The 21,876-nt window shown below is 55.9% G+C and overlaps 3 protein-coding genes and 1 long non-coding RNA gene across 6 annotated transcripts in view; 3 read left to right on the top strand and 1 right to left on the bottom strand.

Moving 5' to 3' along the window:
* Positions 1-786: 786 nt before the first annotated feature.
* UBE4A (ubiquitination factor E4A) lies at positions 787-13,868 on the top strand. The gene is made up of 20 exons (XM_069787853.1): positions 787-837; positions 1,009-1,179; positions 1,266-1,442; positions 1,689-1,801; positions 2,454-2,606; positions 2,737-2,896; positions 3,094-3,296; positions 3,516-3,707; positions 4,606-4,939; positions 5,207-5,333; positions 7,455-7,762; positions 8,652-8,784; positions 9,706-9,893; positions 10,319-10,419; positions 10,538-10,651; positions 11,520-11,694; positions 11,837-12,017; positions 12,470-12,617; positions 12,887-13,044; positions 13,187-13,868. Exons 2-20 carry the CDS (start codon positions 1,056-1,058, stop codon positions 13,323-13,325), a joined length of 3,228 nt encoding a protein of 1,075 aa, XP_069643954.1. The 5' UTR covers positions 787-837; positions 1,009-1,055; the 3' UTR covers positions 13,326-13,868.
* Positions 13,869-14,115: 247 nt separating this feature from the next.
* On the top strand, positions 14,116-16,296 carry ATP5MG (ATP synthase membrane subunit g). The gene is made up of 3 exons (XM_069787859.1): positions 14,116-14,278; positions 14,397-14,557; positions 16,110-16,296. The coding sequence occupies exons 1-3, from the start codon at positions 14,215-14,217 to the stop codon at positions 16,206-16,208; spliced, it is 324 nt and encodes a 107-aa protein (XP_069643960.1). The 5' UTR covers positions 14,116-14,214; the 3' UTR covers positions 16,209-16,296.
* Positions 16,297-16,586: 290 nt separating this feature from the next.
* LOC138686160 (uncharacterized) lies at positions 16,587-19,527 on the bottom strand. The gene is made up of 2 exons (XR_011325515.1): positions 17,373-19,527; positions 16,587-17,181 (listed from the first exon to the last, which is right to left on the bottom strand). It is a non-coding gene; the product is annotated as an uncharacterized lncRNA (long non-coding RNA).
* The window catches only part of KMT2A (lysine methyltransferase 2A), a 49,383-nt gene continuing 47,027 nt past the window's right edge, over positions 19,521-21,876 (top strand). For all 3 annotated transcript variants that reach the window (XM_069787851.1, XM_069787852.1, XM_069787850.1), the window contains exon 1: positions 19,521-19,891. In XM_069787851.1, coding sequence (XP_069643952.1) covers positions 19,544-19,891 — 348 coding nt within the window. In that variant the 5' untranslated portion in view covers positions 19,521-19,543. The remainder of the gene's footprint in view (positions 19,892-21,876) is intronic.

Below are 21,876 nucleotides of genomic sequence, written 5' to 3'. Positions count from 1 at the left end.
CAGACCCCCCTGTGGGGCTCTGCAGCCCCCCGCCTGATATGTACCTCTGCCTCCTGGTACTCCAGCCCCACATGTTGTGCCCCCCCCAGTAGCACCCAGGCCCCATAGCTGTGCTTGGGGCGGGGGGGGGAGGGCTATCCTGGCAGGGTGGGTTGGTCCCCCGTGGGGCCGTGACCGCAAGTCCTGTGCGCACACGCGTACAGAGACACATGCACTGCAAGGCGCTAATTACAGGCACGGCCCAAAGACCTCACACACACACAAAATGCTAAAAAAAAAACCAAAAAACAACAATTTAAAAAAAAAACCAAACCATGTTTTGGTACCTTTGTGCAACTGCAAACAGCTGCTTATGTATGCAAATAGGCAACCTGCATGTTAATGAGCTCATACGGATAATGCTTATGCATTCCGCATATTAATTTTTCAATTTGCATACAATGAATATTAAAATACAGGTCACTGAGCCAATAGCAAACGCCGACGCGGGTATTACGCAGAGGTTTGTGTTTCACCGCACGCAAACAGGCGCGGTTACGCGTCCGTCCCCTGTCGTCCCCCCTCCGTGTCCGTGTCCGTGTCCGTGTCCGTGTCCGTGTCCGTGTCCGTGTCCGTGTCCGTGCCCGTGCCCGTGCCCGTGCCCGTGCCCGGGGGCCGGAGGCGGGCGCTCGCTCCTCCGCGCCGCCAGGGGTCGCTGCCGCCCGCCCACTCTCTGCCCCGCCCCGAGACGTTCTCCCAAAGGGCCCGCCTCCCCTCTCCCTCCGGCTTCCGGCGAACCGCGGTGACGTCACTGTGCCGCGACGGCGTGACGCGCAGTACTGTCCGCCGGCGGCGGAGGTGAGCGCGGCGGGCCCGGTAAGGGCCGAGCGGGCCGCGGTACCGACCGGCGGCCTCACACCGAGCGGGCCGCGTCCGCGGGAGCGGCTCGGGGCGCGGGCAGCGCTGCCCGCCGGGTCCGGGTCCGGGTCCGGGCCCGGGCCCGGGCCCTGACGGCGGCTCTCCCCGCAGCCCGGCCCCGGCCCCCCCTCCCCCGCATGGCGCGGCCCTGAGGGGAGATGACCGACCAGGAGAACAACAACAGCATCTCCAGCAACCCCTTCGCCGCCCTCTTCGGCTCTATCGCCGACGCCAAGCAGTTCGCCGCCGTCCAGAAGCAGCAGCAGCTGCGGCAGCTGACAGGTTTGGCGGGGCGGGAGGCGGGCGCCGGCCCCTCCGGCAGAGGCGAGACCTCCCCCGCCGGGAGGCTGAGGAGCCGTGTTTTGCAGGCGATGAGACTTCGGTCAGCCAAGATGACTCCGACAACAGCGTCACCGAGAGCCTGGATGACTGCGACTACTCGGTGGCCGAGATCAGCCGCTCCTTCCGCTCGCAGCGGGAGCTGTGCGAGCAGCTCAACATCAACCACATGATCCAGAGGATATTCCTCATCACTCTGGACAACAGTGAGTGCTGGGAACCCTCATTGCAGCTGGGGGCGGGGGCATCACAGGCTGGGGAAACTCTCTCACGCAGGGCAGAGCCCCCTTGGATCTATCAGAAGGGGAACGCTGGGAGCGGGAGCCTGCCTCGGTGCAGCAATTTGCAGCGGGTGGCTCTGCCACGGACAGGGCCCTGCCTGCATGTTCAGTTGCCTGCTGGCACGTTTTCCGTCAGTTTGGGTGAAACAGGTTGTTCTGTGGCTTCCTCAGGCGACCCTAGCATGAAGAGCGGGAACGGGATCCCAGCGCGCTGCGTCTATCTGGAAGAAATGGCCGCGGACCTGGACGACCAGGACTGGCTGGACATGGACAATGTCGAGCAGGTAGGACCGCCTGCCTCGGGCACTCTGCCTACTTGGGCAACAGGAACAGAATTTATTTCCTCACAACGCATCCTGAATGCAGTCTGTTTGCCAAAGTTCAGCGTGGAGCTGCCAGTCACAGCTTTGCTGGAAACGGCCATGGGGTTTTTGGGGTACGAGGTTGAGAAAGGTTTAGAATTCACTGCTTGGAGTCCCTCTTCCTGGAGGCTGCGGGAGTTTGCTGCCATGCAGATTGGCTGGGGATGGGGAGGGGAACAAATTTGGCCTGGACAGGGTGCAAGGGAAGACTTGCGTGTGGTCGTGGGAGGCAAATGTTGCAGCGTGCGGTCTCTTGTGCTACTGAATAAACTTTGACCGGTGTCATGCGTGCAGTCAGCTCTATCCGTAGACACAATGGTGACTTTTTGGTGGGTTTTCCCGTGAAAATAATTTCTGTTAGGACTTCTGTCGCTCTTAAAGGAGAAATCGTTTGTTTGGCAAAGGAGCAAACCTGAGTGTTCTTGGTGTAGCATTCTGTTAATTAATGAGGAATAGCAAGTGTTCTTCCAGGCAGAAGTAACCTAGCCTGCAGTGACATGGTGCTTCTTTTTCTGGAGGGATTGTCTCTCTGCCAGGGCTGTTTCAGTTTATGTCTGGCTTTGCTGGTCCCTAGGCCCTCTTCACCCGCTTGCTGCTGCCGGAGCCTGGAAACCACCTGATTTACATGACCTCCACCAGCACGCAGAACCTCTCCGCCGACCGGGATGCGGGGGAGAGGCAGATTCTGCGCTACCTCTACGCCTGCTTCCGGAGGGCAAGAGAAGAGGTGGGCAGGGGCTCCTGAGGAAGAAGGCAGCTTTGTCACCTGGCTTTCTGGTCCGAAGTGACAGAGCTGAGGTTTTAATGGCCAGAAGCTGGTGCCAGGGCCTCAACTCTGTCTCGTTCTCCTTGCACAGATAACCAAGGTCCCGGAGAACCTGCTGCCCTTCGCCGTGCGCTGCCGGAACCTGACCGTGTCAAACACTCGCACTGTCCTCCTCACCCCAGAGATTTACGTCAACCAGAATGTGTACGAGCAGCTGGTGGACCTGATGCTGGAGGCGCTGAGAGGGGCGCGTAAGTCCAGCTGGGTTGCGCCGCTAGCTTCGTGCTGTGAGGCCACCCTTTAGCTTAAGCTGCGGGAAGAGCGTCGTGGAGTCGGGTGAAGCTTTGGCTCCCCTCCTTGCTAAAAGGGAGGGCTATGTTTAGGTATACACGTGCTGAGGTTCAGCTGTTTGGAGTATCGTGAGTAACAGCCTTGCTTCCCTCGCTAGACTTCGAAGATGTGACCGAGTTTCTTGAGGAGGTCATAGAAGCCTTAACAATGGATGAGGAGGTGCGGACGTTCGGGGAGGTCATGGTTCCCGTGTTTGACATCCTCTTGGGCAGAATCAAGGACCTGGACCTCTGCCAGATCCTGCTGTACACGTACCTCGATGTGCTCCTCTACTTCACGAAGCAGAAGGACATAGCAAAGGTGGGTGCAGTGGCCTGATCAAGAGCTCCTTGCAGGCTCTACTTGCAGGAGGGGCACATATCGGTAGAGGTCAAACTGACAGTGCAGCATTAACAACACCTTGTGTGTGTACTCTTACTCCTCCCCTCCTTTCTGATAACCTGTCCCAAACCCCTCAGTTTGTGGGTTTTTTAACTGGGATTTTATACAACTGTCAGCGTGCCCTGCTGTGTTCCCTAGGTTTTTGCAGGCTACATCCAGCCCAAGGATCCCAGCAACGGACAGATGTACCAGAAGACTTTGCTAGGTGCCATTTTAAACATCTCCTGCTTGTTAAAGACACCTGGCGTAGTAGAAAACCACGGCTATTTTCTGAATCCATCCCGATCCAGCCCACAAGAGATCAAAGTGCAGGAATCCAACATCCACCAGGTGGGCTGAAGCGTGGCAGTACTGCTTCCCTGTGTGTTTTAATGGCCTCTCATTGCCTGAGGGTTAAAGACATGATGTCAGGCCTTGAGTTCTCCCGCTGGCTCTTTAATAATCTGGCTCATGACTAAGCAAGTCACAAAACTGCTTTGGATCCTCCAACCGTAACACATGAACAGTTTAGCCCCCTTCCTCGGGTTGTTGTGATGAGCAAGTCCTGTTTTATCAAAGCAGTTGTCCAAGTATTGGGACAAGGGTAGGGTGGTACTCATGGAACAGATACAGGCACCGTAACTTGAGCTGCTACATGAAGGTAATCTGCCTTAGGTGTTGTGATCACCGCAAAATAGGTTGTAGTACCTGTCCTGTAATTAAAATGCTGTTTGACTCCCTGGTGGAGAAAGGGCTAGGCAACATGCTCTCTCGTTATGGAAGTAAATAGCCTCCCTCCTCAGGGGAATGGTGCTAGGAGGGTCTTCAGGAATGTTTCAGAAGGAGGGAAGCCTCAGAATGCAGGATATAAATACAGGAGGAGACTTGGGTGCAGAAGTGGTCACAGAGGGGGGCTTTCCCAGTCATGCGTTCTTTCAGGGTCATTGTTGCTGCCAAAAACTCGTCAAGAATTTGGGTTTTACTCCCCACAGAAACAACTTGCTCTTGACTACACTTTTGAGTACGTCCCCAATTATTCTTTGCTGCCAGCCTCAGGATTTGACTCACTCCTAAGGTGTGGGTCTGTGGTGATTAACAGAGGCATGTGGGCCATGACTGACTTTGAAAGCCCTGCCATTAAAGAGCAGGGTGTGGTCTGGAGCAAGGAATGCTCTGAGAGCCTTAAGGATGGAAGAGGCAAAAGAGCCATCCCAACACCCTCAACCATGTTCTGTTTCCCCCCCGACAGTTTATGGCCCAGTTCCACGAGAAGATCTACCAGATGCTGAAGAACCTGTTGCAGTTGTCTCCAGAGACGAAGCACAGGATTCTCTCCTGGCTGGGAAACTGCCTCCATGCGAACGCGGGTCGCACCAAGATTTGGGCTAACCAGATGCCGGAGATCTTCTTCCAGATGTACGCCTCAGATGCCTTCTTCCTCAACTTGGGAGCTGCCCTCCTGAAGCTGTGCCAGCCCTTCTGCAAACCAAAATCTCCGAGGCTGCTAACCTTCAACCCCACTTACTGTGCCCTGAAGGAGCTGAATGAAGAGGAGAGGAGGAGCAAGAACGTACATATGAAAGGTAGGCCCCACACTGTAGGGGAGCAAGGGAATGAGAAAGTGGATCTCCTCAGGTCCTTACCTCCCCCAGTAGCACCCTCCCGACGCGTGCCAGTAAAGGGAGAGTCAGAGGTGTGACTACAGAGGAGCAAGGGGAGAGCAGAATACAAAGAAAAGGCTGCCTAGCATCCTTAGCACTTGTTTTGTGTCTTCGGCAGGGGCCCTCTTGAGCCCTCTCCTCACCAATGCTGCTGGGCCAGGCTTGACGCAGAGATGCTTTTTGTTCCAGGTTTGGAAAAAGAAACATGCTTGATACCTGCTCTGAGCGAGCAAGAGCCAGAGTTTGCAAATAGCTACAATCTGGTGACGGAAAACCTGGTCCTCACACAGTACACCCTTCACTTGGGATTTCACAGGTAATTGCTCTCAGATTGCCGCCAGTGCTGTCTTCCACCTGTGTATGGCCGCATAAATTTTTAGTAAATATTCAGAACACAGAGCAGGCCAGTTGAGCTGAGTACCTTACACTGCGTGCTTTGACCGACATTGGGAGCCTCAGGCTGACTGATTTCGGAAAGGAATTTTGTTCACTGGGGCTCACAGTCAATGCTAAGTCTTACAGGTTCCGCATTATTTAGAGAAACTCAACAGCCAAGTGCTGGGTGTCCATGGATTGTTTGGTTTCCTCTCTGTCTGCGGGGGAGCAGACCGCTGGCATCTCACTTCTCTACTTGAAAGTGTCTTGGCGGCAGAGCACTTGCCTTCTGCCAGCTCTCCAAACTGCCCCAGTAAATGGATTGTACGTGAAGGAGAAAAGTGAGATAGCTCTCCGTTTCCAGGAAGGGATTTTCTGGACACCAGAACACACTGTTTTTCTCAGCTTCCCTCTGCAAATCGTTGCCTGGATACTGTGAGGTCACTGCTGATCCAAGCACCGTCCCCTTCTGGTTTATTCTCTAAATATAGAGTTCAATGAAAAAGTTATGCAAGTGGCTTGTTGCTGGGAAACTGAAAATGTCACCTTGCCGGCATCTCGGGCTTGCTGGATCCCTGACCTTGATAACCTAAGGGGGTTCGCAGCTGTGCTGGCTTGCTGTCCACACACCTGCAGAGGGTTTTGCAGTGGTCGTCGGTTTTCCTGACCACTCTGCAGGCCGCTGCAGTTCCTCAGCAGGGTCTGGTATCCCTGGTATCTGGCATCTGTGGATGTTATCTACCTTGACTTCAGCAAGGCATTTGACACTGTCTCTCATGGCGTACTCCTTGAGAAGCTGGCATCTCATGGTTTAGACAAGTGTACTCCTCACTGGGTGAAAAACTGGCTGGATGAACAAGCCCAGAGGATTGTGGTGAATGGATTTAAATCCAGTTGGCAGCAGGTCACAAGTGGTGTTCCCCAGGGCTCGATGTTGGGGCCAGTTTTGTTTAATATCTTTATCAATGATCTAGACGAGGGGATCGAGTGCACCCTCAGCAAGTTTGCAGATGACACCAAGTTGGAAGGCAGGGTCGATCTGCTTGAGGGTAGGAAGGCTCTACAGAGAGATCTGGACAGGCTGGATCAATGGGTCGAGGCCAATTACATGAAGTTCAACAAGGCCAAGCGCCGGGTCCTGCACTATGGTCACGGCGACCCCATGCAGTGCTACGGGCTTGGGGAAGAGTGGCTAGAAAGCTGTCTGGCAGAGAAAGACCTGGGTGTGCTGGTTGACAGCCGGCTGAATATGAGCCAGCAGTGTGCCCAGGTGGCTAAGGCTGCCAATGGTGTCCTGACCTGTATCAGAAATAGTGTGGCCAGCAGGAGCAGGGAGGTGATTGTTCCTCTGTACTTGGCGCTGGTGAGGCCGCACCTTGAGTACTGTGTTCAGTTTTGGGCCCCTCACTACAGGAAAGACATTGAGGTGCTGGAGCATGTCCAGAGAAGGGCAACCGAGTTGGTGAGGGGCCTGGAGCATAAGTCTTATGAGGAGCGGCTGAGGAAACTGGGGCTGTTTAGTCTGAAGAAAAGGAGGCTCTCTACAACTGCCTGAAGGGGGGTTGTAGTGAGGTGGGTGCTGGTCTCTTCTGTCAGGTGGCTGGAGATAGGACGAGAGGAAATGGCCTCAAGTTGCGGAAAAGGAGGTTTAGGTTGGATATTAGGAAAAATTTCTTTACTGAAAGGGTTGTCAGACATTGGAATAGGCTGCCTAAGGAAGTGGTTGAGTCACCATCCCTGAAGGTATTAAAAAAGCGCGTAGGCAAGGCACTTCGGGACATGGTTTAGTGGGCATGGATGATGGTTGGACTTGATGATCTTGAAGGTCTTTTTCAACCTAAATTATTCTATGATTCTATCCTCCCAAGCCCTGGCTTGCCTTTCTCTAAAGGCTTTCCTGTTGCTGGTGCCCCAGACAGATTTATCCCCACGAAACGGTTTGAGCTCAAGTGTGCGGAACTCTTATCGCCATGAGCAGGATAAAAGCATGTGCTGGCTTACGTATCGCTTAGGCAGTCTGTACATCTCGTGTCATCTCCTTCTTGCCTTGTTTTCCGGGTAGGTTGCACGACCAGATGGTAAAGATAAACCAAAGCCTTCATCGCCTGCAAGTAGCGTGGCGAGAAGCTCAGCAGAGCTCCAGCCCTGCTGCCGACAGCCTCAGGGAGCAGTTCGAGCGCCTGATGACCATCTATCTCTCCACCAAGACGGCGATGACAGAGCCACAGATGCTGCAGAACTGCCTGAATCTGCAGGTGTCTATGGCGGTTCTGCTGGTGCAGCTGGCCGTGGGAAACCATGGGACAGAGCCACTAGAGCTGACCTTCCCGCTGCCAGAGGTGGAAAACAGCGCGTTGGCCTATGTGCCAGGTGAAGCTGCCTGTCCTGCTGGCGGTCTGTCTGTGTGCCTCCCGCAATTAACCATCCGAGTCTAGAGCTACTCGTATAATACTGCATTTAGAGTAGCTATGTGTACGTGGCCCAGTTCCTTAAGATGTTCATAGCACCTGGGTTTCCTCTTCACTGAGGTGCTGAAAGGGCATTCTGCCTTTGAAAAGAAGGGTTCCAGAGCACGTAAGGAAGAGTAGGGAAGGTCAGTCACAACATCAAACTGTCAGCAGCGAGGTCAGAAACTCCAAAGAAACCTGGGACCTCTGAGCTCACCTTACAGGCTATAATCCTGGTACCATTCGGATAAGCACTGGGAGAGCTGTCTGAGGAAGCATGTTTCTGTCCAGGGCAGGACACAGTGCTACAACCGGTGGCATCTTTCTTTGTGCAGAATATTCCCTTTGAAGAGGGTTGCTCTGGGAAAATTTGGGGGTTTTGAGGGGGGCATAGTTAGGGTATTGATGCTGCTGACCTTTTAAAGATCCCACTCACGGCCAAGTTGCAAAGTTTTGCAAAATACTATGCTGATTTACTATTCTCTCTATGCGCAAAATCCTCCTTGTGGTTTCTGTTGTCTAGAGGCTTTCTTGCCATGGGGGTTTTTTTGTGTAACAGCGAGTACAGTCAGCAGACAGCTGCTGGGTTTTGCCCTGTAAGTGACCTGACTGCTGAGAGAGGTGAAGCAAATCCTGTGCGTTACTAATTTCATCAGGCTAGGCATCCTTCATGACTGCGGTGTTCTGATACAGCTAGTTAGTTCCTGAAACTTTGATGGGAATCGGGGTGATGAGGGGAGGGTAGACGGGAGGCTAGAAAAGGGCAAAGTGAGCCACCCAAGGAGGAGCTCACATACAATCTCTGTTTGCAGAATTCTTTGCTGATAATTTGGGCGACTTCTTCATTTTCCTGCGGCGTTTTGCTGATGACATCTTGGAGACTTCCGCCGATTCTCTGGAGCACATTCTTCACTTTGTTACTGTTTTCATGGGTGATGTGGAGAGGTACGTGCCGCCTCAGGTGTGAGCCCTGTGCACAGATCTGCAGAGCACCCAGAGGGGAACAAGCAAGTGGAAATTCAGAGATGTCTTGAGGCTTGGTTTACATAACCATGAGTGGGTTGATCTCTTTGGGAAAAGCTAAATTCTGCCCACAGGAGGCACAGCGAACAAGGCCCTGCCAGAAGGACACGGGTTTCACGTGAGGTACAAAGGGGATTCGGTGTCTAAATACTTGTTTGGTCGCAGTATGCAGGAGCCTCGTCAGCTAGAGTCATTTTGGTACTTGTTAAAGGAAGCTATTGGGATTGATCTGTTTGGAGTATCTGTATGAAGTCTACTATGGTAACTGAGCACTGAACAAAATTGAGTTGTTTTATCGATCTTCCTGATAAGACATTGCCGCACACGCCACATTTCTGCTGTTCGTTTGTTTGTACTTGCATGTGTAAATACAGCGAGCTCGTGGTGGCTGCAGGAGCAGGTGATTTCATGTGGTAGGCAGCTCTCACTGCTCCCACTGTCCCTGGGCTGGCCCTGGGGAGATGGAGGCTGTAGTTCTTCTTGGCAGCGCCCTACAGTGTGACCTTGGGTACGTGGCTTGGTTTCTGCCCCACACCTGCAGCAGAGGAAAGTTATACCCTCACCTCAGTGATTTGTACTGGACAGTGGGCTCAGCAGGCAAAAGCGCTTTGGACTTGCAGGATAAATAGGAAGCAAGTCACTGGGCAGTAAGTAAACAGCTGGGACAAGTCAGGTTTATTGGGAGTGAGCCACTGGATGTGGGCGTTAGCTTTACAGATGGTCTGCAACAAGTGGGTGCTCCTGCACGGGTGGGTGCAGCTCCTGGAGCGTTTCCTGAGCAGCTCAGTCCCAAACCCTGGCTCTCCTGCCATTCTGGATTTGCTTTGTTGTTTTCTCTTGCAGGATGAAAAATCCTCATCTGCGAGCTAAGCTGGCAGAAGTGTTGGAAGCTGTGATGCCTCACTTAGATCAGGCCCAGAACCCACTCGTCTCAAGTGTGTTTCATCGCAAGCGAGTGTTCTGTTCTTACCAAAACGCTGCCCACCTTGCCGAGGCGCTTATCAAAGTCTTTGTGGATATCGAGTTTACTGGTAAGCTCAAAAGGGGAAGAGTTGTGTTCCTTCTGTAACATCTGCGGGAGGGGGGGTCTCCAGGGTTTGAAGTACATCAGTGAAATAAATGAATCTATTTGCAATTTGTTAAGCTGCTCAGCTGTGTTAGGCAGGCGGCATTCCAGCAAAGCATCCGTCTTTCCAAACTTCTGGCTTATGCAGAACTGCGTAGCTAGAAAGGATAACCTCCAGAGCTCAAGCTTTTCAGCTCAGCAGCACTGATAGTGGGTCCTCACCCGCCCTCTTCTAACACAGGATTGGTTGCACTGGTTTGAAATCGGTGACAGATTTCACTGACCTGTACGGGAGCATGGGTTTTATTACCAACAAACTGAAAAGAAATTGGCAGCCCCTGCCTATGCCCACTGCCCTCCTGAAATGCTCTTACTTTTGCTAATGTCTAGGTGACCCGCACCAGTTTGAACAGAAGTTTAACTACCGCCGTCCCATGTATCCCATCCTGAGGTACATGTGGGGCACAGATTCGTACCGGCAGAGCATAAAGGTGAGGGAAGAGGTGCATACATAGGCGTGTGTGTGCGCAGCTCTGTATGGAGCATGCAGATCTGTCCCCTGCCATTGCAACTGTGCCACAGCATTCACCGTTCCGTCATTCCTTGCAGGCTCTGGCTGATTACGCCTCAGAGAACCTGGAGGCAATGAACCCCCCTCTCTTCTTGCGCTTCCTTAATTTGCTCATGAATGATGCCATTTTTCTGTTGGATGAAGCCATACAGGTAGGGCTGAGTGCACGTGTAGTCAGTGTCACGTAAGCAACAGTTCTCACTCCCCTGAAGATGGCTAGGTGTGATACTGACCTCCTATCCCTAGAACAGTATCAGCTTGCTCTGCTCCTGCCTGATGAATCTGTGTGGTGGATACTTGCAGGAAACAATTCCAGGCTAGTGTGGCCAATGCCCTGGGAGAAAGGGTGAAGGCCAAGGGGTGGTGGGGTCTGGGGACCTGCGGGCAGGGTGCTCGTTTCCTTCCCTTCGGTCTCTGGAGACAGGTCAGAACAAAGAGGAGCAAACGGGCTTTTCTCAGACTGAGCATGAAGCTTGCTGGGGGAGTTGCGAGGAAATCTGCCCACTGCTAATCTGGACGCAGCCAGGCTTTAAACAACTTCTGCAGTTTTTGATTTTCAAACCCCCTTGGCTTTTGCACGGGTGCTTTATCCTAACAAAGGCCTTTTGTCTCCAGGCAGTTCTCCTTTGGGTTTACAAGGAGAGTGCCAGGTGAACTGATGTCCTTGGTGCATGATGACTGTCTCTCCACACGTTTTGGAGCTGCCTGTTGCTGCTAGAAAGGGCTTTTTGGGGGAGCTTTGATTGTCGGGAGGCTGGCACATAAGACGGGTGATGTGGCCATCGCCCATCTGGTTGTGCATGTTTATGGACTTTCTATGGTTTGCTGTCCAAACGAATGTTGTGGGGTTTGCAAAACATGTGTGGTTGTTGAGAGGCCTTTTCAAGCACTCATGTTGTACCTTTTGCATCCTGACCTGGCCTCTGTCAGCCCGGAGCACAGCAGAACAGGTCTGGCTTAGCCGCTGTTGCCCATTTACCTGCCTGTTCTCCCAGACGCTTCCCTGCTGTGTCTTTGCAGTACCTCAGTAAGATTAAAGTTCAGCAGATTGAGAAGGACCGTGGCGAATGGGACAGCCTGTCCCAGGAGGCTCGCCGCGAGAAGGAGTCGAGCCTGCAGATGTTTGGTCAGCTGGCGCGCTTCCACAACATCATGTCCAATGAAACCATTGGCACTCTGGCCTTTCTGACCTCAGGTAGGGAGAGCAACCCCTCCTGCCCGCCAGGATCCGGAGAAGGGCCCTGCCTGGGAGTGGGCAGGCGCGAGCTTGGTCTTAGGGTGGTTGGAGCGGGACGGGATTGCTGTGGAGCTGAGGGAACGGTTGGTCTCTGTTCCAGAAATTAAGTCCCTGTTTGTGCATCCTTTCCTTGCTGAGCGCATCATCTCCATGCTCAACTATTTCCTGCAACACCTTGTTGGCCCTAAAATGGGAGCTCTGAAGGTCAAGGATTTCAGTGAGTTTGACTTCAAGCCTCAGCAGCTTGTGTCTGACATCTGTACCATCTACCTAAACCTTGGGTAGGTGACAAGGGAGAGCTGGCGTGTGGGGTGGTGGGAGCCATCCTGGGGACATCCTGGCTGGCAGAGCCCTGTGGCCCCCTGCCTCATGGCGGGGGAGCCTCCCCTCCAGGAACAGTGCTAACAGAATCGCTCTGCATGCTTTCCACAGTCCTCAGTGGGCCTTTCGGAAGCATGCTGTGCTCTTTTGTAGCAATTGTAACTTAAATTACCCAGGGACGTCAGCCACAACCCAGCTAGCAGGGATGGAGGTTAAGCATGATAGCAGTTACATTCGTACCATGGGTCACTCTGGAGAGGACCCAGGAGAAATGCCTAATTATGGTCAAGCTTTTCTCTAGCTTTGAGTTCTTTGCTGTGGTGAAGCAAGTGCTGCTGTTGCGTGGACTGTGTTTTGCAGCCCGATAAATGTGGGTTCTTAAACCTTCGCTCTCTTTTAACCTGTGGTCCAGGGATGAAGAAAATTTCTGTGCCACGGTGCCCAAGGACGGCCGCTCCTATTCACCGATGCTCTTTGCCCAGACTGTTCGGGTTCTGAAGAAAATCAACAAGCCTGGCAACATGATAGTGTCTTTCAGTAACCTGGCTGAGAGGATCAAGGTGAGAACCAGAGTGAATTTAAGCTTGGGGGGGGGGGGGGGGGGGAAGGTGGAACTGGTTCCTGGCATCCTTTTCCTTTTGTGTGTCACTGCGTCTTTGCCGTGGAGCTGAATTTCTGGGAGTGGGACTTCATCGGAGGCTCAGGTGGGGCAGCTGAGAGAGCTCCCTACCAGCACGGACCTGTAAATGCTTTAGCTACGGGTTAGGAGCAATCCTGCTTTTGAAAGAAGTGGGAGACCGAGTCTCTAAAAGCTGTGCGTGCCCATCAGTCTCTTGCAGACCGCCAGCAGCAGGAGGAAGAGACGTATGCGGATGCCTGTGATGAATTCCTGGATCCGATCATGAGCACTCTGATGTCAGACCCGGTGATACTGCCCTCCTCCCGTGTTACCGTGGACCGGTCGACTATAGCCCGGCACCTCCTCAGGTACGAAGCGCGGGCCTTGTACCTTGATACTTTTTGGGGATCTGTTTCACTTCTCTGATGACTCTTCCTGGCCTGTCTTCCTCTTTTTTTATTTCTAGTGCCAGGACTCTCCCAGTAATCTCCTCGATGCTTTGTCTTTCAGTGACCAGACGGATCCTTTCAATCGGAGCCCCCTCACTATGGACCAGATCAGACCAAACACGGAGCTTAAAGAGAAGATCCAGCGGTGGCTTGCAGAGAGGAAAAAGCAGAAGGAGGAGCTGGAGGACAGGCTGGACTGATAACCAGGGTCTCATCCATAGACCTACGCTCACTGGCACAATCAAAGCCTTGCAGGGTTAGCGGCTGGAGCTCCAGAGTGTCTGTGCAACTCGCCACCTTCATCGAGGCGGCACTTAGCGCATCGCCACTGCCGCCGGCATCTCTCCTAGGACCTTCCCTTCTATCCCTTGTTCTGTCTCTTCCTTTCAGGACTTACTCTTTAAGACTTTCCACTGCACTACAGCTTTGAGCCTCTGCCTCGGGGGCAGCCCACAGTCTCTTCTGCGTGGCCTGGCACCCAGCCCGCTCTTCCTCGCTCTGTGTCTGTTGGCCCCGTTCTTTCCCAGCGACGCCAAAAACCTCCCTCTGTTCTGTTGCCGTGTTTAACCTCTGTAACCGTACCTTCCACGTGAGAGCGTGGCCGTTCGCGGGGTTGGGTGTGGGCCTGGACTGGAGGGGGACTGTGACACTACTTGTGCGGGCCGGCTGCCTCGCAGGCTTTCTTTTCCACAAGGGCGTGGGGAACAGAGGGGCCGTGGAAATTAAATACAGAGATGATCTTACAGCTGGTGGTGGAGGTCTGGCAGCGGGGAGGCCCTGGCCGTAGAAAAGCCTCTCGGACGGAGCGCGGAGGCCGCCTTCCCCCCCCCCCCCCGGGCGCGAGTGGGTCCGTCCGCCGTGGACCGAGGTGCCGCCCGCCCCGCCCGGGTCTCAAACCGGCGGCTGCGGCGAGCCCCGCCCCGCGCACGTGGCTCGGGGTCCTGGCTGCGGGCTGCCGGCGGCGGGCGCCTGCCGGGCGGGCGGGAGGCGGGCAGGCGGCGCGCGGGCAGCCGCGGCGGCGGCGGGGGTCCTTGCGGCGCGCGCAGGCGGCGGCGGCGGCGGGGTGACATTCAGCCGGGAGCCCGCAACATGGCGCAGGCCGCGCAGAGGCTGGCGCAGCGCGTCGCTACCCGCGGGCCGCAGCTCCTCAGCGGTGAGCGAGCGGGGGCTGGGCAGCGGGGAGCGGGGGGGTCTGTCCGGGCGGTGGCGGTGGGGGGTGCCTCTGCCGCCGTTGGGAAAACGCCTTTCCCTCCCCTTCCTTCTACCGGCAGCTGCCGTGGCGTACTCGAAGCCGCGCTTGGCCACGTTCTGGTACTACGCCAAGGTGGAGCTGGCCCCGCCGACCCCCGCCGAGATCCCCCGGGCTATCGACGGCATGAAGGCCTTGGTCAGGAGCTTCCAGACCGGCAGGCTGGCGCAGCTCACCGTCAAGGTAACGGCGGGAGCGGGGGAGCAGGGCAGGGCTCTGGCGGTACCGAGGGCCGGCTTTCAGGAGCGGCGGCCTTCCTGCCGCCCTCAAAGCACTCCCGCTGCGGCTCGGTTCCCGGGCGTCTTCTGCCGCCCGGAACCGGCTGCGCGGGACCTTTGGGATCCGTCCCCTGAAAGGTGTCTGCGCCCGAAGGCCGAAACCGGCCTTTGGTGGGTGTTGAAGGGCAACGGGATGAGGAGGGAGTGGGCGTCGAGAGGGTTTGCCTTTGCTCCGGCTCCGGCCGAGGCTCCAGCTGAGGCTTGCCCTATGGCTTGGAGCCTCTTTGGCCAGTGGAGGCCCGTGTTCCTAGCTGTGACCATCTTACTCCCTGCTCCTGGGCTCTGTGGGTTTTGGCTGTTAGGAAGGGCCGTCCCCTGCAGATCTGGGTCTCTTTCGCGATGGACCTTTCCTTTGTTTTTCCCAAGAGCCGTCCTGTCGCCTCAGTGCTCTGATTTCTTTCCTGGGGCTTTTCTGCTTTTTCTCTCCTACCTGCTCCTGCAGAGAACCCAGCTCAGGTTGACTGCCTGCCGTCCTCCTCCTCTTCTCCTGTGCAACCAGCGCATAGCAATGAGTCCACACGGTGCTCCCTGCAAACCTGCCCGCTGTGAGACTGGTCCCCACTTGAGTTGATGCGTGCTGCAGTGGGTCTCTGCCACCTGGGCTGCTGTTACACCTGACACTCCAAAGATGTGCTTTGTCTGGTGCCAGACTTCCAAAAAATTATATTTACAAAAACGTATCATCTTTTTTTTTTTTTCTGGATAAGCTGGGGAATAGATGCGTTCTGCAGCTGCTTCAGGCCCTGCCAGTTGTATTCTATGAGCCAGAGGTGTTCAGAGCCGTATTTTCCAAGAACTGGCTTAACCGCTGGCACGCTAGCTTGAAATGCTCTGCTTGTGCCACAGGAAGCAATGGCGCTGCTGTCAAGGAGACCTGATGCCCAAGGAATTTAGGGATTGACAACTGAAAGTGTTTTACTGTGTTGGCTTTGCCTTAATTCTTCCACACCTGGACTAAGCTGTGCTTGTGCTCCTCAGGCCCCTGTCATTATCTGTCTCGGGGAAGAGAGTATCAGTAGGCAGCTGATGTAGCCCAACTGCTGGGAACAGCTGTGTCATTGGCTGGCCTTGAAATTGAAGTGTTTCCCACATAGATGGCTTGGGAAGTGATCTCTTGAAACAGCTGTAAAAAAAACCAAACAAACCAAAAAAAAAACCCCCCAAAAACCCAACAAAAAACAACAAAAAAAAACCACCAAAAAAACCATACAAGAAAAACCCCACAGGAATGACAACTGACACTGTGCTGAACATTTTAGAATCGCCTTAACCACACAGTGTTGAGGGGTGGCTGAACATGATACACGCTCGGTTGCACTTTTGTTTTTTTGCTTAAACAGTTGCCTTGTGAATTGGTTGACAGCTTTGCTAGTCATATGTGGAGCTTGACTACAGGAGCGAGGAAGGAAGCTGTCACAGGAGCCAGTGATCTAACCGGTGGCTTTTTTTTCTTTCAGGAAGCGCTGAGGAACGGTCTGGTGGCCACGGAGGTGCTGATGTGGTTTTACATTGGGGAGATCATAGGCAAGGGCGGCCTGATCGGGTACAATGTCTGAAGACTTATCCTCAACAACGCTGTCTTTGGTGCCGTGGTCCCAAGTCTGTAACAGGGTCTGTGATAATAAAGCCAGGAAGCGATGTCGAGCTGTCGTGGTCTTTTGTGGCAGTTGGGGTGTGAGCCTCTCCCCAACCTGGTCGCACTGCTGGCAGTGGAGATTGGCTCCTCAGAGGGGTGGCTGCCTGGAGGCCGGTCCCCTGAGACGGTACTAAAGCTGGCTTGGTGACGCTGCTGGTCATTACCACTCCTTTGGATGACCACTGTGCCTCAGCTACAGTGTGAGGGAAGGCATGAGAGCCTGGGTTTCAAACTGAGAGTGCAAACGCTTTCATTATGTTTCTGAACGTATGTCACATCAGCTAGCGGGAACCAGAAAGAAAGCGCCAGTACTTTATTTACAGTATCAAAAGCTATCTGCCGTGGCTTATATCATAGGGTATGTAGCCCTATTCCACACCATTCTGCTGGTTTGGGGTGCGACTTGTTGAGTGGAAGCCTCTGAAGGTAAGCAGAGCTTTACTGTACGTGTCATCTTAGCTCACCGCCGGCTGGAGGTGTAAGCTGTCGGGAAATCCACAAGCTGGCTCGTTTTCAACCAGCTTGTGGAGAGGTGTATACAAAAACCTGGCGAGTCCCCTGCACTGTAATGCGTTTTCAGAAAATAATTTCTAGAAGGAGTTCTCTGAAGCCAGCAGTCCTATTGGGGTAGGACTTAACTGTTTCTGTTGTCTTAGAAGATGGTTCCCAGTCAGCATTGCTTCTTGTCGATACTGTTGTTGTATCGGCTGCTCCTTTGTTCCTCTGGGCCTCGTGTTTGGCTCCCTGGTGAACCCACAGTCCCCCAGCTTGGCTGCCCCGAGTGACCCAAACATCTCTGGGGTGGCTGCACCAGGAGCACAGCCGTTTCTCTTCTCCATGCAGCAGAGCTGACTTTCTCAACGCTTCATCACAGCAAGAAGCCTCTTGGACTCCTGACAGGTAGCACAGGTGAGCTCACACACTTCATATTTAGTGACCAGAAGGTCATTGCTGACAGCAATGGAAAACTTTTTTTTTTTTTTCCCCCTGTTAAAAAGAAAGGTTTCTGACCCAGCAGCTGTGGGTCACAATTGGTCACAGGTCACCTCCACATGATGGGGAAACCGAGGCTAGATGAACTCACCAGCTTCCCCAGGTAAGTCTGCGACAGGAGCAGCAGCGGGACCTGGGCTTCTAGCTCCCTGCCCAGACTTGGTGTCCTGCACTCACTCACTTCTCCCCACACGTCTGTCCAGGAGACCGCCGTTTCTGCTGGATGTGGCCAAGCAGCAGCGCTCCCGGAAAACCTCTTTTATTGCTGGGTGCTCCTGCTGCTTCCTTTGCTGCCGAGGACTTTGCGATTCCTCGCTCCCCCCCTGAGGAGGCGATGCTTTCTTGCAAAGGGCACTGGCAAATTTCACCAGGCCTGCAGCCAAACACCATGGCTGAGCGGCAGCTGCAGGCACTGGCGAGGGTGAACGACAGCCCCCAAAACTGGCCCTCCCCAGGAGCTCTTAGCTCCTGTCTTCACAAACCCATTGCCCCACAGATAGATAGTGGTGAGGGAAACCCGTCGGGGCCCCTCAGTGGGCATCTGTAGCCCATATTCCTTAACAAGGGATAGACAAGAGAGGTTACACGTGGGATCTAAAGGGTGATCTTAACTTGCAGAAGGTTTCTGGACCCAAGAGAACTTCCCTGAGAGCAAGTCTGCCTGATCTCACTCAAAGGCCTGCCTGCACCCTGCGACTTGTTCCTACCTGTGTGCTGCTCTCTTGGGGCTGAAGGTTGCAGGGGCTCACGAGAGAGCCCTGTGCTGTGGTTCGCACACCCACGCTGGGTCACAGGGGCTGGCGAACTGGCCTCGGGGAGGATTGGATTAAACTGGACGAGCCAAGCACAGGAGAGCCTGGAAACGTTCCAGTCCCTTTCACACTTCCAAGAGAGACAGGAACCATCTAATTTTGATTTTCCTCCTGGGAAGTCCTCATCAGAAGCCACCCTAGCCCTGCTCCCAAAGCAGAACCCCGGCAGCACATCAAGTGTGAAATAAGCAGAAGCAGCATCAGTAAACCCCATGGGCTCCAGAAGCTTTTCTGTCATCTTTAACACCGCAGATGTTGTTTGGTTGCTTCTAGATGGAGCAAACAGCCTTTCTCTCCCCCTCAGCCACTCTCTCCCTTCAGCTGATGAGCTCTGAAGGAAACGGGTATTTTACATTCCCCAGATAGAGGGGTTTTACAACCGTGTGTTTGCAGTGTTGTCTTTCTCAGGGAACACAGCGGGCACTTGTTGGATGTTAACCCCATTCTTGCTGTGCTGTACAAGATGGAGGCAAGCCGGCGGTCTGACACCAGGGACCAGAGGGAGCTGCCAGCCTGGTGCCATCGCTATTACCTTCTTCCTGGAGGTGGCACCTGGCGGGACACTGACCCGGCCGGACAGGCAAGCGGGACGGGGATGGGAGGCGGGCGGGGACGCGGAGGGGAAGGGCTTGCAACCAGCAGCTCACGGTACCTCAGCGCCGGTACCCCTCGCCCCTACCCGGGTGGCTCTTTTCTCCCCGCCCCCGGAGAGGGGCTCGCTCGTCAGCCAGGCCGCCCCCCCTCTGCCGGGCAGGCCCTCAGCTCCGCACCGGCCCGGGAGAAGGGCCGCTGCAGCAGGAGGTGTCCCTGTGCGGGGGCTGAGGGGCCCTGTCAGGGGGTCCCGGGAGGCCCGGCCCGGCCCGCCACCCTCCCGCTTCGCCGCCGGCCCCGCGCCCTGGCTGCGCGCCGCCGGTATGCGGAGCGCCCGCCCGCGTCTCCCGCCGCAGGCCGGGCCCGGGGCCGCGCCGACCGGCGCCCTGCGCCCCGCATACGGCCTGGCGCTATGGAGGGGGCTGGCAGAGAGGCCTATGCCGTATGCGCGGTCCCGGGCGCCGGCGGCTCGCGCTCTGGCTCTGCATTGCCGTCGCTGTTATTCAGGCTGCTTGCGGCCCAGTTATGCGGCAACCAGGGTCTGGGGCCGGCTCGCGCTGTGCCCCACGCCTGCACGGCCCTCCGCGCTATGAGGAACCGCGGCGGCAGGAGGCTGCGCTATCCAGGACGGGGGGCCGTGCTGGGGCTCGGGCCCGGGGCCCTGCATATCGCCCAGCGTTATTCCGGGCTAGCACCCGTCGCGCATGGCTTACCCAGGCGCCCGGGCAGCGGGATGGCGGGGCCCCGCAACCTGCATGGCACCCGCTGTTATGCAGTACCTCTGCGGGCCGGCGAAGCGCTATCCAGGGCGCGGGGCGCGGCCCGGCCCCGCTCTCTGGCTCGTCGCCTCACAGTAAAGATGGCGCACAGCGGTCGGTGGCGCTTCCCTGCCCGGCCCGGCAGCGGCGGCTGGGGCCGCCGGGGGCTGGGGGGGTCCCGGCTGCGGGTGCCGGCCGTGCGGAGCCTGCGAGCCGCCGAGCCGGCGGCGGCGCCGGCGGCGGCGGGCGACGGGGAGCGCGGCGGCCCGTGCTCCGGCGGGGCGGCGGGAAGCGGGGGAGGCGGGGCAGCGCCGGGCTCCGGCGGCTCCGGGGGCCCCGCGGCCGGGGTGGGACCCGGCTTCGACGCGGCGCTCCAGGTCTCGGCCGCCATCGGCATCAACCTGCGGCGGTTCCGCGCGGCCTGCGGCGCCGAGGCGGGCAGCGGAGAGGTGAGGAGGGGCGGGGGGGGGAGGGGGGAGGGGAGGGGGCGGACGACGACGACGACGGCGGCGGCGGCGGCGGCGGCGGGGAGGGAGGGCGGGCGCGGCGCGGCCCGCGGGTCCCGGCCCGCAGCATCCCCGCTCCGCCCCGGCGGGCGGCACACCCCCTACCCGCACACCCCTTGCCCGCGCCGCCCGGACACACCTACCGCGCCCTCGGGGCCCGCGCCGCCGCTCCCGCTCCCCGCACAAAGGGCGCGCCCCGCCGCCGGGCCGCCGCCGCCGCCTCCCCGCGGCGGGAGGGCGGGGGGGTGGAGGGCGGGGGGGGAGAGCCTGGCGGGGCGGGTGGGTGCCGCCGGCCGCCCTCCGCCTCCGCGCCGCGCGGTCCCTCCCCGCGCACGCGACTTTCGCCGGTGTGTCCTCCCCGCTGCCGCCGCCGCCGCCTCCATTATCCTCCTCCCGCCGCTCCCTCTCCCGCGCTCTCCGCCGGGGTGAGGAGCGCGCTCCCCGCCACCGGGAGGTAGGATGGGGCAGGGGGGCGGCGGCGGCTCCTCTCCCCGCGGGGGTGGCGAAGCGGGGCGCGGGGCCGGGCTCTCGTTTCTGCCCGTTGCGGAGGATGCTCCGCGGGGTAACGCGTCCTTTGCCGGGTGGGGGGTTCGGGGGGGGGCGGCCCCTCCTGCGTGTGCCCCGCGGGGGGTGCCGCGCACCGGCCCTCCCTTTCGCTGCCCTGGACGCCCGGCCAGACTCCCGGGGCAGCGGGGCCCGGTGCGGGCGCCGTTCGCTGGCACCCAGAGCGCTGTCTTTTTTTTTTTTTTTTTTTTAATCTTTTTTTTTTTTTTGAGTTGCTCTTCTTCCTGCCTTCATTTTTTTTTAATTGTTTTTTTTTAAGCCTTTCTAAGGCAGCCAGAGCAAGAGTCTGACAGCAGCCCACCTATTGACAGAACAGGGAAGACACGATGGGGGTGTGTTACTTACTACAAGCTGCAGCGTTCCTTTCCCCCGATTCTTGTTTTGCATCACTTGTTAGCTGCGTCCTTGCGCCAGCAAGAAAATTCCCCGGGTCCTTTGCAGCAGGAGTGCCTTATTGTTTTTTGAAAGGCCAGTTCTGTCTCTTCTTCTGCAGGCAGATTGTCAGCTGTGGAGCAGGTGAGCGTATCTTTGCCTGTATTTTGCTCCTTTAAAGAGCAGTTGCTTTTCTTTTCCATTGCTGGCACTATCAGAGTTTATTAAAACACACATAAAAATACAGTTTTTTCCTGTCTTTCCGGCTTGGTTTTGGTGTTTTCTGCTGGGTGCCGTGAAGCGGAGCTAGTCAGTTGCGGCTGAGCTAGAGTAATTCCTGGGCTGCAGAGTTCCAGCTCTAGCAGGCTGCGGTGCGGGGAGGAAGGGGGTCGTGTTTGCATGCGCAGAGCTGATTGTGGAAACACTTTCAAGCTCACCAGTACAGCGCTTTGGGTTTTAACTCGGACAGCCCACCAGCATCCCTTTTACTTAATACCTTATCTTAAAGGCTGTGGTTTAGGAGACTTGCACGTTTTTCTGTTTGCAATAGACTAGGTTCAATGGAATTTACCAGGTCTACTTGAAAGAAGTTAATGTCTCACAAGCGCTAGTTCAGTGGCAGAAATGACTGAAATCTGGCTAACCAACCTGACCGCAGAGTTAACAACTCGGGAGGTTTTTATGCGGGGGTAGGCGAGTTGCTATGTTTCTTTTCTTTTTTCCTGAGTTGACATGGGGTTGGTTTTCTGTTGGGTGTTTTTTTCTTTAATTCCATTTGTCTTAAAGTATGGTTTTACATCTCAAAAAACCCTCTAAAACATCTTTGAAAGATCTCTGTGAGTTTGGCCTTTAGGGCATCTTTGCTTTAAAATAAAATAGGTTGAATATGTTCTTGGTGCTAGCAGCTGATGTAGACAGGGTCTTTTGGATCTTAAGCATTTTACTTATTGCATCGCTCTTCTATTTAGCTACTAAAAACTTTTGTCTAATAA

This window comes from Haliaeetus albicilla, chromosome 7 (genome assembly GCF_947461875.1).
Source record: "Haliaeetus albicilla chromosome 7, bHalAlb1.1, whole genome shotgun sequence".
NCBI lineage: Eukaryota > Metazoa > Chordata > Aves > Accipitriformes > Accipitridae > Haliaeetus > Haliaeetus albicilla.
The sequence above is the reverse complement of the archived record's forward strand: the minus strand, read 5'-3'. Positions and strand labels throughout refer to the sequence as shown.